A 15,947-nucleotide genomic window follows, 5' to 3' on the forward strand; every position below is an offset into this window, starting at 1 on the left:
TTTTTTTTTTTGTGTATGTATATTTGGAGGCCAAAGGTCAATTATAGATAAGGTCATCTCAGGTGTTTTCCCCAGGAGTCATCCACTTAGGTTCCCCCTCCACACACACACACACCTCTCCTGAGAAGACTGTGTAAGCCTGGCTGTCCTGGAACTCACTCTGTAGACCAGGCTGGCCTCGAACTCAGAAATCCGCCTGCCTCTGCGTCTCAAGTGCTGGGATTAAAGGCCTGAGCCACCACTGCCCGGCACCATGCCTGAAGTCTTACTTTCAATTTTCTGACTACATTTATTTTTGAGAAAGCCAAGTGCATGTTATGGCACAGGTGTGGAGGTCAGAGGTCAACTTTGGCCCTGCCCCATGTGGGTCCTGGAGCCTGAATCCAGGTCGTAAGGCTTGGCAGCAATAGTTTTTTATAGGTCAAGCCATTTCACTGGCTCTTTTGTCTTTGAGACAGCCCAGGAGGCAAGCTGGCCTTGAACTTACATTTGTCTTTAACCTCCTAAATGTTGGGATTATAGATAAGTGTGAGCTACTTCACTAAACTTACTAGGTTTTTAAATTTCTTTTTTGCAGTGTTGTGAATATAGGCACTTCTATGCATGATAAGCAGGTGCTGTGTTAAGGAGCCACGCTGCTAGCCCTGTGATAGTATGTTTATTAAATACTGTATTTAATCCTGTAAACTCATAAATAGCTTGGCTCAGGTACCAGAATGCCAGTATGGCAATATATACTTGCTATTATTATTGATGATGTATTTATCTACTAAGAATAAGTATCACACCTTAAAACTCTATATTTCCTAAATAAACCTAGATAAAGTAGCAGATACTTAATATTTTAATTGATAAACAATGTAGCTATATGGTAGCATGTTTATGTTTACCTGTATTCTGTGTGCTTTTCAGTCAGCGGCAAGGCTCCGTGGAATGATAAAGAAGAGTGAGCCACCCGAATCAAAAAGGTAAAATTAAAAAGAAGATGTGCTGTAAGAAAAAGAGGCTGGACCGTGAAATTTTGCTGAGGGTTTCATGTTTGAGACAGGACTCAAGCCTCAAGCTTCTTACCTTCTTCTCAAGTGTTAGGATTATGGGCATGTGCCACCATGCCTCGCTTGCACATTTTATTGTGAGCAAAGATTGGTGGTTGCTCCTGAAGTCATTTGAGTGTGAAGGTTCTGGCACTTAGTGTTTGTGGAGGCAGAGGTTATCAGGTTGGTAGCATGGGAGTTGTGTTTGTATAATAGAACAGAGCCTTTGAAAATGAACAAATCCTGGGCTGGAACAATGGCTCAGTGATTAACAGCTCTTCAGAGGACGACCTAGGTTTGGTTCCTAGCACCCTCATGGAAGCCTAAACTTAGTGCCAGGGAATTCGATCCCCTTCTTCTGGCCTCTGGGGACTTCTGTACAATGTAGACTATTATAAACTCATACACACACTCACAAATTAAACATTAGATAATAATAATAAAATCTTAATTTTTTTTTTCAAGGTAGATTTTCTTTGGCTGTCCTGGAACTTGCTCTTAGGCCAAAGCCAGCTTTAAATTTGTAAAAGAATTATTTTTTTTTTTTTTTTTTTTTTTCGAGATAGGGTTTGTCTCTGTAGCCCTGGCTGTCCTTTCTGTAGACTAGGGTTGAACGGTGGGTCACATCAGAACATACCACACTAGGCCCAGACAGTTCCACGTGTAAGAGGTTTAATTGAGAGGGAGAGAGGGGTTAGTGGCGTGGAAAGAGAGGAAGGTGAGAGAGAGCAAGATGGAGGAATGTTCCCTGTATATATTGTGACTGCAGGTAAAGGTGGGAGGTGAGCCCAATGAATTCTGGGAATATGGCTCCTGTTGCCTTGTTAACAGGTCTGTGGACTTGCCCATGCATCGCCACAGGCTTTGGATGTCCTGATGCTAACAAGGGTAGCCTCAAACTCAGAAGGTCCTTCTGAGCACTGGGGATTACGGGTGTGTGCCACCAGCCCTTTCCCATTTTTTTGACATCTCATGCTGTAGCTTAAGGTGGCATGAAACATACTGTGTAACACAGACTGCCTTGACCTTGTGAGCCATCGAATGATGCTCATAGTCCGATGCATTTTCATATTTTCCTACGACTATCTTTTAAAGTTTCATTATATTTTATTTGTGTTTATGGGTGTGTGTTACGGGTATTGATTTTCCTTCCACCATGTGGTCCTAGCCTTGGCTACAGGTCCCTTTGCCATCTTGCTGACCCAGATTCATTCATTCATTCCCCCACATGGGCTGTGTAGTACGTGCTGTGTGTGTACATGGTGTATGCAGGCGGGTGTATGGGCATGAAGGCTTCTGTGTATGCATGCACGCACAGGTGTGTAGTGTGTACTTTGTGTGTGTGTGTGGTGTGCCTATGGATGCTTGTGTGCACACATGAATGCACACATTGGACATAGTCTTCCTCTTATTCTCTATCTTATTTCCATGAGACCTCCCTCTGAACTGGAAGCTGTCTCTTTTGAGCAAGGCTAATCAGCTAGCTCCTGTTTCCACCTTCTAATTCTGGCCTTAAAGGTCTGCACGTCTAACATCCAGCTTTTTACTTGGGATAGTAACTGACCACCTGCCAAGCTGTCTCCCCATCTCTGTTTTCTGAGATGGAGTCTCACTGTGTAGTCTAGGTTAGCCTGTATCTCACTGTGCAGCTCAGACTGGCCTCAGATTTGTGGTTCAGGCTTTGTATTGTCAGTGCTGGAATTGCAGCACCCCCTGCCTCAGTTTATTCTACAGTTAATGGCCAGATTTTTATCATTATGAAGAGCTCTTCTCTACCTGTTTTAATCATTTAATATTTATACCAGTAAAGAGGTGGAGGTATGCCAGGCAGTGGTGGTGCAGCACTTAGGAGGCAGAGGCAGGCGGATTTCTGAGTTTGAGGCCAGCCTGGTCTACAGAGTGAGTTCTAGGACAGCCAGGGCTACACAGAGAAACCCTGTCTTGAAAAAAAAAAAAAAAAGGTGGAGGTATAAAACTACTAGCTCAGCCAGGTAACTTTATTTTCTTAGCTATACACAGAATATCTATTCAGAAGCCCGATCCTGCTACCTCTTTAGAAATCTCTATCTGTGGTCAGATTTAGAGGGCTCCTTAGCTCTCTTTCCCAGCAAACTGTTTTATGTGTGTCCTGCCCACTGCTTCTCTGCTGTTACTGTTCAAAGAGACAAACCCTGTCTCCTACCCTGAGCTTCTTTCATAAGAGAGAATGGGAGAGGCAGAGAGGAGAGAGGGGAGAGATGTGAGGAAGGAGGGAGAGAAAGAAGGACTGTGCTCCTCCCACACAGTCTTGGCAGGCTGAACCACCTTATCATTGTGGGGGGTGCTCCAAGCCAAGTCAGTAGGAGTGACCTTTAAGGTGGGATGGTTCAACGCCACCCAACTGCCTTTGCCCCCAGTCATAGACCTCTCCTCAACTACTTCCCTAATGGGCCGGAACTTTCCATTCTTTACCATTCTTATCTATGGAGGCTTTTACTGGCACACCCAAACTGACTCTCCAGGACACACCTAACTGCATCTGACAAGTTCATTATCTATCTAAACTTTTATATTTAGCTTCCAATGAAGTGTTCTACACACAGTAATCAAATATGCTTTAAGAATTCTGTTGTGGGGGTTCTCTGCGGGTTGGAACCATCTGATAGGCTAGTGTTTTTTTTACCATTGAACTGCATCCCAGCCATTGTCCTGAACAATTTGAAGTCTGAGCAATTCTGAGCAGGGTGAATAGGGATCTCTGGAAATAGATTCCTATGCAGGTTGTATGAGCAGCGTGTAAACTATTATCTATACTAGCACCTTTTTTTAAACGTTGCTGGTGATCAGATCCAGAAGTTCATGTAATGTAGGCAAGGGCTCTACCACTGAACTACATTTTCAACTCTATATATTAGTTTTTGGAAGTAATTTAAGAGGCATCTGTTTCCTCAGCTTTCTCTTCCCCTGTTTTTGTATTTGTTTCACCACATGCTTTTAGTGTGTGTGTGTGTGTGTGTGTTTGTGTGTGTGTGTGTGTGTGTGTGTGATGGCCAGGGGCCAAAGGCTTTTTCTCTCAGAGATATACACTAAGTCACATTTCATTTTTGTGTGTATGAATGTTTTGCCTGCATGTATGTCTGTGTACCACATGCATGTTTGGTGTTGAGGAGATCAGGAGAGGGTTCAGGTCCCCTGGGGCTGGAGTTATGGATGGTTGTGAGCCAGGCCTCCTGAAGTACTCTTGAGCCATTTCTCTGGCCCTAGTTTTTTTTTTTGTTTTGTTTTGTTTTGTTTTGTTTCCTCGAGAAACAGTCTCCCACAGGTGGGTGGTGGTGGTGGAACAGGCCTTTAGTTCTAGGCAGCACTCAAGAGATAGAGCCAGGCAGATACTCTGTGAGTTTGAGACCAACCTGATCTACAGAGTGAGTTCTAGAACAGCCAGGCTTACAGAGAGAAACCCTATTTCAGAAGGAAAAAAGGGGCAGGGGCCTACAATGTATTTCAGGGTGTATTGGAACTTACTATGTAGGTCACAGGCTGGTTTCTAACTAATGGAAATCCTCCGGTCTTTATCTCACCATTGCTAGGTTATAAGTGTGAGCCACTATGTATGGCATTGCTTGTTTGAGATAAGGTGTCTCTGTGTAGCCTTGGCTTTCTAGAACTCCCTGTGTAGACCAGGCTGGGCTGGAACTCACAGAGACCTGCCTGCCTCTGTCTCCCGAGTGCTGGCTTGGCTTAAAGGTATGCGTGCACCACCACTGCCTGGCATCTGGCATTATTCTGTTAGATATATATGGTATACCTTGTTTAATGGTTCTCAACTTCATCATGTTACGCTTTTTAGTTTAGGTTATTTTGCGACATTCGTTAAAATCAGTGCTGTCCAGGAGACAAATCAGTGGTTAAGAGCACTTGACACTCCTATAGAATACTCAGGTTTGATTCTCTGCAATTAAATTGGGAGGCTAACTACTGCCTGTAATTCCAGTTCCTCTTCTGATCTCTGTGGGCACTGTATGTATGTGGTTAACATACAGATAAACGCACGCGTGCGTGCGCGCGCACACACACACACACACACACACACACACTCTCATGCTCGTCAGTGCAGCTTTGTATATTTATATATAAAATGTGTGATTATATGACTAGTATACATTCTTAGATGTTCATTCTTTTAAATTAGTAAATATAGGACTGCAGAGATGGCTAAGTAGTCAAGAGCACACATTGTTCCTCTCCAGTGTCCTGGACTTGGTTCCCAGCGCCTACAGCAGTAGCTCACTAGCATCTGTAGCTCCAGTTCCATGTGATTGGATGCCTCTGGCCTTCTTGGGCACCAGGCAGGCACACACATGGTGCACATCAGCTTCCATAGGCACACACAATATAGAGATGAAAATAAATTAAAAAAATCTTAAAGTTACTAAATACATTTTACTATTCAGTGAGAAAAACATGAATATTTCTTCCACTCCTTTAGAAAGAGGCCTAAGAAGAAAGAAAATGAAATCGGATGTCGAAGGTCCATGCGGTTGTTGAAAGTAGATCCTTTGGGAGTTTCATTACCAGCATCTCCAACACAGCCAACATTAGTAGAAGAAGAAAATGTAAGAAGTACAAGTAAAATACATTTAGCTTAATCATATTCTGAAGAATGATGTAAAGTATTTGAAATTACACTAGTGGATCATTGTTTTGTTTCAGTTTTATTGATTTAATACTTGGATATTGTGTAGCTTAATAAGGTATTGTTAATTCTGGGTAATAGTTTTTCTATAGGAATTGCGGAGTTTTGGGCAAATCACTTGTTCTTTGTGAGCTTCAGTTTTCACATTTAAAAAATGGTATGGTGGGTCACATGTGCAATCCTAGTATTTGGGGGGCTTAATGCAGGAGGATGGTCACAAGTTTGAGGAGAGCTGAGTTTGATAGTTCCAGGCTAGCCTGAATAGAGAGTAAGAACATTCCTAAAATAAAAGAAAAGGAAGTATCAAAATGTTATAAAAGAGGAAATTAAATAGAATCCATAAAGTTATTCATATGAAGGGTTTCATAGGTAATTAATAAGTTGTAGCAGTTAATACTGAGTAATATATGATCAAATTGATAAGGATTGGGCTGAGGAGTGGGCTCACTGGGTAAAGTGCTTCATGTACAAATGTGAATACCCAATCCACAGAAAGCTGGGTGTGGCACCGTGTATTTAATTCCATAGTAAGGTGGGAGGTAAACAATAGAGACCCTGTTTCAAATCAAGATAGAGGTAGAAGGAACAACACCAGAGGATGTCTGATTTCTACATGGGTGAGGCCTGTCCGCCCACATTCACATGAATACACATGTACATACATCACACACACAAAATGAAAATAGAGGATCCCTTGACATAACATTTTTTTTTCTATTTTAAAACCTGGAACTCTTGCAGTCCAAGTGTTTGAGGGTGACTTTGAGTTTCTGATCCTGCTTCCACCTTCCCAGTGCTGGGGTTGGAGGTGAAACCCACAGTAGCTGGTTTGTGTCAGGCTCACCAGGCCAGCATGCTGCCACAGGAGATTCATCTCAGGCCTGCCTTAGCATTAATTTTGAAAGTTTTTTTTCTAGGGTATCACTTTGTAACTGAGGCTGGCCTGAAACTCGTGATCCCTGCTTCAGCCTCCTGAGTGCTGGGGTTACAGGTGAGTGCCTCAGTGCACTGTTTGATACCCAACCATTTTCAATGCTTGTGGTGTGCCACAGTTTTTGGTGCTGAAAGGAAAGTAGTAAAAATGAGGACCGAACCCCTAGCCCTTCTCAGTTTACGTTCTAGGACAAACGACAGTTTGCCTTTTCTTTTCGATAGCCTTTGTTACCTCCTGGACCCTTAGAAATGATTCCTGAAAACCAAGATGACAGCAGCGAACTGTTCAAAGCATCTTTGAGGACATGGGCAGAGATGAGCCAGGTATCACTTGGGATGGCTTACAGCTCTTAGGATCGTGTACTAAGGAGATTTCATGATTGTATATTAACTTAGTCCTTTTGGTCTCTTCTAATGTTGTAGACAAGTAATGAGAAGACCAGGAAGGGGCTGTCTAGTATTAAAAGGTAAGTTAAAATTCCTTGGCTTTGTTTTACTTTTGACCTTTGTTTAATACTTTTTGAGATGCTTGCAGTAGAAAAGGTATAATGAATACTATTATAGGATACCATTATAGGGAACCTTGAAAGAAGTGAAAAAATCATCCCTAGTATTTCTATGTGAACAGTGGTTTGCTTGCTTGCTTTCTTTGTAGTGTTAGGGATTAAACTAAAGCCTGGAGTGTACTAGGCAAGTGCTCTACCACTGAACTATCTCTAGCCCTATTTTATACATGATTTATTTATTTATTTATTTATTTTTGAGACAGTCTCACTGTGTATTCTGGTTGGCCTCAACACACCTGGTTTTATATATTTGAAATACTTATGTGTATGAATGTTTTGCCCACCTGTACATGAAGGCACACTGCATGTGTCTGGTGCCTACAGAGGCCGGAAGAGAACGCTGAATCCCTGGGAACTGATTGTAAGCTGCCTTGTGGGTGAAGAGTAGTAGCAAGTGCCCTTAACCTCTAAGTCATCTATCTCCCCAGCCCTCTATGAGGTGCCATGTAGTTGTCCACGCCACTGACCTGCCCACAGACAGGCCCCAGGACAGTTGGGTCTTAGATGGCCTTCTTCACAAGTGGTTCTCCATTGTGTCAGGTTTCAATCAGTATTAAAACCTGCATGCAGTCAGGCTCTGGCTTTGCAATCCTTACTTCTGAAGTTGCTAAGATTATAACCTTCAGCAATAGGCCTGGCCTGACACAGGGTGGAAGCTTTATGAAGGCAGAATTTATCTCAACCCTGAGATTGCTTGGCAGATGGTATATACTCAGTGCTGAATAAATGAATTCACATTTTATTTAAATACATTCTATATGTTCTATGTACATTCTCATGTATATATAGTTCCACACTGTGCCTTTTGTTGTGGGTGTCTGTACATTTACTAGGGCATACTTTCTCCTACTCATTGGTGTTGGGAGTTAGTTTCCGTTTAGTTTGTGGGTGTGCATGCCTGCATGCATGCGTGCATTTGTGCATGTCTGTGTAAGTGCATATATACTAATAGACTTTTAGATTTCCAGACATGGGACTAATGAGCCAAACATTGGGGACATCCTTAAGGTTTTTACTATACAATATTGAATCATTTCCCTAAAATCTTATTCTAAAAATCTTGTATGGACATGTAGTACATGTTACTAGGAGTGCAAGGGCTGAGAGTGTGTGCGCTCTGTGGCTGCCTCTGCTGAGCTGTGTCTCCAGGCCAAGCATGATGGATTTAACTGTAGCCTCCTAAGGTTTGATGTCATCATTAAAATGATCAAAGTTAATTGGAAAATAATTACCTTAATTAATTTGTTTTCTTTTGTCATCTGGGAGTTAGATACTTGCCAGTATTTATTGACTGTACATTTTCTTATTATAAGAAAAGAGTTTTTTTTTTTTCACTTCCTTGATGATATCAAGAGTTATTTTTTTAACTTACTTGGACTATTGAGGTTGTTTTTACTTGTAACTTACCAATTTTCGTAGCTACAAAGCCAATTTAAGTGGTATGGTCATCAGTGAAGCTACTGTTCGTAAGGTGACCAATGGAGCAATCTCCTCTGTGGCCCTGCATCCATCAGAAGTGAGAACCTTGGTAGCAGTCGGGTCCAAGTCTGGACAAATTGGACTTTGGGATTTGGTAAGTCGGTGTACTGCCTTTTGGAAGCTATCTAAGTTGGCCTGATGGAAATGTGTGAAAGAAATAGCCTAGAACATTTATTTATAAAGTTACTTGAGAGTTGTAGTTTTGTGCTTTATGTAGCACTTTTAGCTTGAATATCTTTAGTCATCTGGACTTAATTATTTGGCAGGAGACATTAAACATATATGTGAAAATCACAAGAAAAGTCTGAGTTTTTAAATTACGGTCAGAATAGGGTGTGATAGAATCTGAATGTTAAGTCTTCCTCCAGATTCATGTCGAACTTTTTAAGGATTTTATTTTATTTTATTTTATTTTTGAGACAGTTCTGTAGGCCAGGCAAGCCTTGAGATTACAGAGCTCCTCCTGCCTCTGCATCCCAAGTGTAGGGATTAAAGGTGTGAGCTATGCCCAGCTAAAAGACTTTTTTAACGTTTATTCTTATTTTTTAATTAAAAACATTTTATATGTGGGTGTTTTTTCCTTGCATGTATGTCTGTGTAATGTATTCCATACCTGGTACCCACACAAGTCAAAGGAGGGTTTTGGATTTAGTTTCCTTTCTTTTAAAATTCATTTATTTGTTTTTTTTTTGGTTTTTTGTTTGTTTGTTTTGTTTTTTTCGAGACAGGGTTTCTCTGTGTAGCCTTGGCTGTCCTTTAACTCACTGTAGACCAGGCTGGCCTCGAACTCAGAAATCTGCCTGCTTCTGCCTCCCAAGTGCTGGGATTAAAGGCGTTAAAATTCATTTATTTATTGTATATAAGTAAAGTGCAGCTGTCTTCAGACCCACCAGAAGAGGGCATCAGAGCCCATTACAGACGGTTGTGAGCCACCATGTGGTTGCTGGGAATTGAACTCAGGACCTCTAGAAGAGCCATTAGTGCTCTTAACTGCTGAGCCATCTCTCCAGCTCAGAAGAGGGTGTTAGATCTCCTGGAACTAGAGTGTCAGACAGTTGTGAGATGACACGTGGGTACTGGGAAGAGCTCTTGCTAATGAGTCATCTTTCTAGCCTGTTTTATTTTTTTAATGTGTGTGTGTGTGTGTGTGTGTGTGTGTGTGTGTGTGTGCGCGCGCGCACGTGTGTTTGTGTAGGTATGAAAAAAGCTTGGCAAAAGAATTGATCACTGGCTGGATAGTGCCTCAGCTGTTCAGAGCTCTTACTGTTCTTCCAGAGGACTCTGGTTGTATTCCCAGCATCCACATGGCAGCTCACACCTGTAACTCCAGTTCCAGGGATCCAGTACCTTCTAGCTTCCTCTTGTACCAGATACTCACATCAACATGTACAGGCTCTTGAGAGTCTTCTTCATCCCAGAGCTTCAAGCATGCAAGGCAAATACCAACTGAACTACGGACAACAGTACTTATTTATTTAAAATTCAAACTTATGAGTCTAGAATTTCTTTTGATTTTACATATATATAAGGGAATATATCTAATTTGCTCCCCAAATTACTTTTTTTAAAAAAAGGTTTATTTACTTTATGTACTTGAGTACACTGTAGCTGTACTGATGGTTGTAAGCCATTGTGTGGTGGCTGGGAATTTGAATTTAGGACCTCTGCTCGCTAAGGTTAGCTCAGGTCGGCCCTGCTTGCTCAGGTCGGCCCCCTTGCGCTGGCCTAAAGATTTATTTATTATTATATCTAAGTACACTGTAGTTGTCTTCATATGTGCCAGAAGAGGGCGTCAGATCTCATTACAGATGGTTGTGATCCATCTCTTCATCCCTCTCCAAATTACTAAAATAAGTTTCTGACTTAATAAAAATGGAGGGGTTGTGGATGAAGCTCCGTCAGTAGGATGCTTGCTTAATGTGTGTAGTCCTTGGATGTCCTGGAACTTGCTGTGTTGACCAGACCAGACTGGCCTTAGGGCTGTATGTTGCCATGCTGCCTGGACCAGCTTTCGCAGGCCCCCTTGCTACCAATCAGCTCAAGTAACCCTCTTCTCTCAGCTGTGTGCTGGCAGAAGCAGTATTTTTATTTTTTATTTTTTGGCTTTGTTAAGAGGAAACTAGCTGGGCATGTGGAATTAATGGGACTGTGCATTGGCATTTTTAAACTGAACCTTTGGAAGCAAAGTCGTTGGTTGTAGTTCTGTGAGATGCTCAGAGGTTAAGATGCTTGCCTAGTGAGCTCACATGCTTGACCTCAGATCTCAACATGATGGAAGGAGAGAAGCGACTCCTCAAGGTGTCCTGACTTACACAGATGCATCCTGGCATCTGTGTGGGGATGTTGTCACACACACATACACCTTTTTAAAAGGTTACTGGTGCTGCTTGTGTGGGAGAGTGAACACAGTGAGAGTAAGTACTGACTCAATGTAATTCCAACGTAAGTCCTTTAAAGATAGCAAGACAGCAGCCATCACTGCTTTTTCTGGTTGAGTCTTTCCCTCATCCCCAGCTCTCTTCCAGACCCAGCAGAGTGAAGATGAGATGTACGTCTTCTATCCTCACAGTCGCTGTGTGAGCTGCCTTTCCTTCTCACCCACCAACCCAGCCCACCTACTGTCCCTGAGCTATGATGGCACACTGCGATGTGGCGATTTCTCCAGTGCTGTTTTTGAAGAGGTAAATGCTAATGTATTTGCAACCTGACATCAGATGACATTCTGGATTATGTATTACATGACACAGGCTGATTCCTGTGGCCGTCTTGTTGAGAGAAGTGTGGTTCAGCTTAGGGACTAAGGTCCAGTGTCAGACTGTCATCAGTTGTGTGACCTTCATAAGTTTCTTAACTTCAGTGCCTTAGTTTCCTTAGCTACGAAATGGAATCTTCATAGTGTCTTCACAGAGTTGTCATGAAAGCTAAATTGAGTTAGTGTGAATAGGTAAGTTTTTTGTGTTTTGTTTTGTTTTTGTTTTTCTGAGGTAGGATCTGACCAAGAAACCCAGGCTGTCTGAACTGATTGGTGATTCTCCAGCCTCTGCCCCAGATGTCTGGGACTACAGTATGGGCACATGCCACCATATTCTTGTTATATTATCATTTTGTTTGTGAGAGTGCTGTTCTGTTTCTAGGCTTAAGCTTTGTGCATATTCACTTTGTGCTAGAGATTACAGCCATAGCTAAGAGTATGCTAGATAAGAGATCTACTCTTGAGCCATACCCCATTTTTCTTTTTTGTTTTTGTTTCTTTTTTCTTTTCTTCTTTTTTGAGACATGGTTTCTTTATTTAGCCCTGGCTGTCCTGGAACTAGACCAGGCTGGCCTCGAACTCAGAAATCTACCTGCCTCTGCCTTCTAAGTGCTGGGATTAAAAGTATGCGCCACCACTGCCCGGCTCGCTATACCCCATTTTAAAAGAAGTCTCATATATTCTCGCCAGCCTGAAACTCCTTACATAGTTAAGAATAACCTTGAAGTTTTGATCCTGTTGCCTCCATCTCCCCAGTACTCTGATTCGGTAGATGTGCACCATGGTGACTGGTTTATGCTGTGCTTAGGGTCAAACTCAGGGATTTATACATCCCGGTAAAGGCTCTGCCAACTGAGGGACACTCCCATCTCTGCCCTCCCAACATGGCTTTAACACACATGCTGAAGAGATTACCCACTTTAGTAAGATGAAATAGGTGCTGTCTGAGACTATTTGGAGGTTTTAGCTCAGTGATATTTGCCTAACATGCATGCAGCCCTGTGTTTGATTTACAACATGGCAGAAAAGGAAATAAAGAACAGTTGAAGGAATCCAGGCGCTTAGCTTCTTTTTGAGACGGGTTCTTTGTATGTAGTCCACCTGTCTCTGACTCCCTGATTGCTGGTATTCAAACCTTGCACTAACTATTTTTAAAAGATAGTTCACTTGTAAAAGTGCTTGCTGCATAACCATGAGGAGCTGAGTTCAATCCCCAGAACCCACATATAAGATTGGTATGCAGAGGCTGGAGAGATTGCTCAGTAGTCACTGGCTGCTCTTCCAGAGGACCCAGGTTTAGGTTGTAGTACCTACATGGTGGCTCACAAACATCTTACCTCCACTTCTAGGAGATCAGGTGCCATCTTCTGTCAACCTTGGGTACCAGGCATGCATGTGATGTTCATAAGTCCATCCAAGCAGAATACTTGTACACAGAAAACTAACAAATCTTTTTTTTTTTAATGAAAGAATAAAGCTATTTAAGTTTGCATTAAGTATTTTTTTATTTTTTTGAGACAGCCTTGACATGGTGTGTAGATTGGCTTGGATGTGTGATTTTTTCTCAGTGTTTGAAGCCAAGATGACAGGCTTATACTTCTAGACCTATTTGCCATCACAGACATTATTGTAGCAAACAACTTGCTTTTTAGTGAAATCAGAATTGAATAAAACAAAAATTAATTTAATAATTTTTTTTTGGTGTTTTTGAGACAGGGTCTCACTATGTAGTTCTGGCTGTCCTGGAACTCACTATGTAGAACTATACTGCCCTCAAACTCATAGAGATCTATCTGCTGCCTCCCAAGTGAGGTGTGAGCCACCATGCTCAACTTTGAAAATGAAACACTTTGATATATCTTTATTAATTGTGAAAAAATTTAATCTGCAGTTGGTGGAGCATGCACAGGGCCTGCAGTTCCATCCTCAGTGCCACATAGATTGGTACAGTGGCTTATGCTTGTGTCTCAGCAGCTGAGCCCGTCCTCCTCACTTGCATAGCTTGAGTTTGAGGGCAGCATAGGCTACTGAGTGACCATTTTTCAAAAACAAAGAAGAACCACAACAATGAAAGAATTTTAATCATTTTATTCTTCTATCAACAATAGTTATAATTGAACATCCAGTCATATTCTTAGATTTCCTTGGATGCAAAACTACTTCTATTAAGATATAATTTTAGTTCTATAGCATTCAGAGTCAGTTCTTTTTCTGCTAAGTTTCATGGAGTAGATTTGGGACTGAGAGTTTTTCAGTTTTAAGAGATTTGGGGTGTGGCCCTGATGTGGATACAGGCAAGTCTTATGATTTCATTTTGCTTTGTATTTCCTGTGTAGATGATAGAAGGTAAATGACATTATTTGGTAAAGTGTTCCATACTTCCCTTACTAGAGATGTGAACATTGGTTTTCTTTTTTCTTTTTAAAGATTTATTCATTATGTGAGTACACTGTCACTCTTCAGACACACCAGGAGAGGGCATCAGATCCTATTGTAGATGGTTGTGAGCCACCATGTGGTTGCTGGGATTTGAACTCAGGACCTCTGAAAGAGCAATCAGTGCTCCTAACCTCTGAGCCATCTCTCCAGTCTGAGTATTGGTTTTCTCTAAAAGAATGTTTTCTGTAATCCCAGCACTTGAGAAGAGAATATAGGAGGATCAGGAGTTCAAGGCCAGCCTAGGCTACTTATAGAGGTGTGAGGACATCTTTGGGGAGTCAATCGTTGCTGTCCCACTTTCCAGGTAGAGTCTTTCTGCTTCTGTTATGGTGCTGGCCAGGCTGCCTGCTGGAGTCTCCTCCCCACCCACTGCCATAGTAGGGGTGCCAAGTTGGGGCTATAGATGTGTGCCCCTCATCATCTTTTTTCCGTGGGTTCCAGAGATTGAACTCAGATTGTCAGCTTGTGTGGTGAGCACTGATGTGCCGAGCCACCTGCTAGGCTCAGCGTTTAAGGACTGCTGCCTCTCCCGTAGGTATACAGGAACGAGAGAAACAACCCGTCCTCCTTTGACTTCTTGGATGATGCCTTCAATCTGCTAGTGGGACACTGGGATGGAAATTTGTCACTGGTAGATAGACGGACACCTGGAACTTCTTATGAGAAGTTTTTAAATTCATCTTTGGAAAAAATAAGAACTGTTCATGTCCACCCATTATCCAGACAGTATTTTGTCACTGCAGGATTGAGGTATGCTGGTTTTCTTATAGGTTTGTCCATTTGTGTATTTTGAGACAGGGTCCCACTTTCTGTCTCAGTCTGCTTTGAAATCTGCTGATTCTCCTGCCTCACCTTCTCAAGGTTTATAGGTTTGTGACCAGGCCGGGCTTGAGATGAGCTCTGCAGACAGTGTTAGGATTTAAACCTTTTCATGTCACGAAGTAAGTTAGTTTCATAGACCCTTGACTGGCTTTCTCTCTCTCTCTCTCTCTCTCTCTCTCTCTCTCTCTCTCTTCTCCTCTCTCTCTCTTCTCTCTTCTTTTCTGAGACAAGATGTATGTAGCCCTGGCTGGCCTGGAAATTAGAGACCCATATGCCTCTGTATTCTGAGTGTTGTGATTAAGAGCTTACCACTTGATCCCCATCTGACTTTTGTGTCATAGAATACCCAAGTGAATTTCTTTTTTTTGTTGTTGTTGGTTTTTTGTTTGTTTGTTTGTTTTTTGTTGTTTTTTTTTTGAGACAGGGTTTCTCTGTGTAGTCCTGACTGTCCTGGAACTCACTCTGTAGACCAGGCTGGCCTCGAACTCAGAAATCTGCCTGCCTCTGCCTCCCAAGTGCTGAAATTAAAGGCATGCACTGCCTTTAATTAAAGGCATGCACTGCCTTTAATTAAAGGCACTGCCTGGCTCCAAGTAAATTTCTTATTCACACTGGTAGAAATGTTTTGAGTGTAATACTTTTTAAAGCAATTCTTTGGTTTAATAAACAGAAACTGTTGGAGAAGCACACATCTATGCCTTCACACCTGTCTCTTCACACCTGTCCCTTCCCACCTGTCTCTTCATGTCCGACCCCTCACACCTGTCTCTTCACACCTTTCCCTTCACACCTTTCTCTTTGGCACTGTATGTGTTTATGTCTACTTTTATGAGAAGAAAATGTATAATAAACAGAAAAATTGTATGTGACCTATAACTTCATTCATGTTACTTTGTTTTTTGGAGATACTGAAAAACTAATAGAAACTAATCTCTATGCCTGGCAGGATCATAGACTTCTTTCTATATCTTAGAATTTTTTCTTTTCTTTATTTTTCTATGCCATTCACTGTCTGTAAAGTTATAGTTAGAGGGTTTTGTCTTAAATGTTCTTTTTTTGTTTGTTTTTTGGTTTTTGGTTTTTTTTTGAGACAGGGTTTCTCTGTGTAGCCCTGGCTGTCCTGGAACTCACTCTGTAGACCAGGCTGGCCTCGAACTCAGAAATCCACCTGCCTCTGCCTCCCAAGTGCTGGGATTAAAGGCGTGCACCACCACTGCCTGGCCTCTTCAGTGTTCCTAATGTAGCAGCTT

General features: G+C 41.9%; 1 protein-coding gene across 1 annotated transcript in view; it reads left to right on the top strand.

Annotated features, from left to right (window-relative positions):
• The window catches only part of Wdr76 (WD repeat domain 76), a 32,405-nt gene that overhangs the window by 9,260 nt on the left and 7,198 nt on the right, over nt 1-15,947 (top strand). Inside the window, exons 4-10 of the mRNA XM_031371680.1 lie at nt 913-968; nt 5,500-5,626; nt 6,862-6,963; nt 7,063-7,106; nt 8,625-8,778; nt 11,210-11,365; nt 14,411-14,625. Coding sequence (XP_031227540.1) covers nt 913-968; nt 5,500-5,626; nt 6,862-6,963; nt 7,063-7,106; nt 8,625-8,778; nt 11,210-11,365; nt 14,411-14,625 — 854 coding nt within the window. The remainder of the gene's footprint in view (nt 1-912; nt 969-5,499; nt 5,627-6,861; nt 6,964-7,062; nt 7,107-8,624; nt 8,779-11,209; nt 11,366-14,410; nt 14,626-15,947) is intronic.

The sequence above is a fragment of the Mastomys coucha genome, unplaced genomic scaffold (assembly GCF_008632895.1).
Source record: "Mastomys coucha isolate ucsf_1 unplaced genomic scaffold, UCSF_Mcou_1 pScaffold15, whole genome shotgun sequence".
Taxonomy (NCBI): domain Eukaryota; kingdom Metazoa; phylum Chordata; class Mammalia; order Rodentia; family Muridae; genus Mastomys; species Mastomys coucha.